Raw genomic sequence first — 2,500 nt, 5'->3', positions numbered from 1 at the left:
CTCCTCTACATATTCTACAAGTTCCTGTCTGAGGAAAGATTGTCTGGTAAGCATTTCTCTTTTTGTTACCCATTTGATGATTTGAAAATATTTTCTTACAACCTCTTGCCAACATGCTTTTTATAATGTTTTTTACAATGTCAACTGTCTTTTTCCTGCAGATATGCCTCCCAGCACATCTTCCCATGTGAAGAAGTAGGAGGATACCATAGTGTGGAAACTTGGTTCTTACCTGCAGCTGTTATTCCTGACGGGACTCAGCCCTGGCCCCACATGAGACAATTGGTCTCACAACCTCCTCACCGGATTGATGGTCTTCCTGCAGACTAAGTCAAAGGATTGTTGTGATACCCCCATATCAGTTCTATATTTCACTGATAATGAGGTCAAACACATGAGACTTTGGAAGTTGAGGCCTGTCCTTGACATTCTAGTGAGGCGTTTTTCTTGTCTTCATCCCCAGCCTGATGGCACCTTTCAGGGGCACCATCTGGTCTACAGTATGTACTTAGTAAAAGGGTACATAGTGGGATAAAGTGTAAAAGCTGTTATACAGCTGTGGCATGATACATCACTACCTTTAAGTTCTACATGGAATGGGGCTGTAAGTCACTGCCAGCACACCTACAATTGGTATTCTTCTCCATCACTCTTCTTTTACTTACAAGAACACAAAACAAATGCTTTTGGCAAGGAGTGCACTAACAGAAAATGCAAATCAACAGATTTGCAGGAGCAAGGAATTGTGGTCTGTTGCAATACCCTGACAGACATTATGGTGCTACAGTGGATACACAAGCGGCCTATCACTATGCGGTCTACATACCACACCAGTGAGATGGTAAAACTTACTACTGAACCAACAGGGCACTGAACAGAACAAGAGCAAAAGCTGCAGTAGATTTCGATGTTGTAATGAAGGCTGTGGACCTCAGTGACCAGATAACACAGTCATGTCCAACAGCGAGGAAGACAGGAAGATGGTACAAGATTTTCTTCTACCTTCTGGAGGGAAATTGACTCACAGTTCAAGTTAGAGCTTGAGGGATCCTCCTGCAGGAGAAGCCAGATGTGGAAGAACAAGAAACTGCACACTCTGTTCAAAGCAGAACCATAGAATGAAGGAGAGTGTGATGTGCAAGATATGAAATGTCTCTCTGTGTGCCTCTCTTTCTATAACAGAGTACCATGGGCTTTTGGGGACTCATTGAGCATTCTTGAACTGCAGGAAAGTATTGTTGTAGATAAATTTTCTTTTTCTTTTATTTTACACACATACATAAAAGTCAATGATGATCTTCATAGGACATAAGATATGGCTAAGATAGGCCTCCAAACAATTGTCCTGTAAAAATGGTTGTAACCATTTTCTGTAAACTGCATGCCTGAGCACATTGAAATTTTTCTAAGCAGGAGGGCCCGATTGGCCACACACGTTGAACATCCTGACAGGAAACACAGGCAGCTGTTTGCATTTCCTGGGAGGAACGCCAGAAAACCAATTCTCCGTCTGTCACCATCAGGTTAAGTGATTGATTGTAATAATAATCACCATGTTACAAAATAATGAGAGTGATACAGGTAATTTTTTTTTTTTTTTTTTTTAGCCTGAATTTATGTGTCAGACTAAAAACCTTTGAGGGAATCCACCAAATATTCCCTTCATTTATCATCTGACATGCTAACATATATAGTTACCAAAAAGAAAGGGGAATATGAAAGAAATTCATAAAATTCATTCACAACTTACTTTCAGTGTCTTATCCCATGAGCCTGTCATCATACAAGAATATGTTGGGGCTTTGATCCAGTGTACTGTCTTGACAGGAGCTTCATGCTGTGCAACTTGAACCTTTTGGTTACTGCCAAGGTCCCAGCAATTGACTGTTTTATCTGCACTTGCCATGAAAACCTGGAAATTAGATTAAAACATTCTGCAGCATTTGTTGCACTGGAAAACAAAATACTAAAATATCAAATCAGAACTAAATTAATATAATTAAAAAAAAAACTATCTTATATGCCTTTCCTACAAAACCATCTCAAGATCCCTCTTCCAATAATAAATGATTAACCATAAGTGGTATATACCTCATTCAAAATGCTATACTTGGTTTTGAAAAATAAAATATTTGATATTATACAGCAAAGCTACTTTCTTAGTAAGAAGAGAAAAATACAATTTAAAAAATCACTGCCATACCAACATATCAACATGGCTGTTACAAATCTTTAGTAATCACTGATTTGTTAGCTTTCATTTGTTATTCAATGCTAGTGCTTCATCTATTTTTCTACTTCCCTACTTGATGTATGTCGGTAATCAAGATGAAAGTTTAAAAAACTTTCACATCTTCATGGTGTGCATTCCTTGAGTCAGACCACATGAAAGTAATTCTTCATTAATAAATAGTAATTAAACTAATTCAGTCAGGTTTCTATAAGAACAAAGTCTTTGGTATACATAATGCCTGAGTAGTTGTAGAAAGAATGCAGATAT

At 38.0% G+C, this 2,500-nt stretch overlaps 1 protein-coding gene across 3 annotated transcripts in view; it reads right to left on the bottom strand.

The window, feature by feature from the left end:
• Positions 1-2,500, bottom strand: part of LOC125028921 (protein Rae1-like) — a 23,104-nt gene that overhangs the window by 8,786 nt on the left and 11,818 nt on the right. For all 3 annotated transcript variants that reach the window (XM_047618545.1, XM_047618544.1, XM_047618543.1), the window contains exon 5: positions 1,751-1,912. In XM_047618545.1, the coding sequence (XP_047474501.1) occupies positions 1,751-1,912 (162 nt within the window). The remainder of the gene's footprint in view (positions 1-1,750; positions 1,913-2,500) is intronic.

This window comes from Penaeus chinensis, chromosome 9, assembly GCF_019202785.1.
Source record: "Penaeus chinensis breed Huanghai No. 1 chromosome 9, ASM1920278v2, whole genome shotgun sequence".
NCBI classification, from domain to species: Eukaryota; Metazoa; Arthropoda; class Malacostraca; order Decapoda; family Penaeidae; genus Penaeus; species Penaeus chinensis.
Note: the sequence above shows the minus strand (reverse complement) of the source record. Positions and strands in the feature narration are given on the sequence as shown.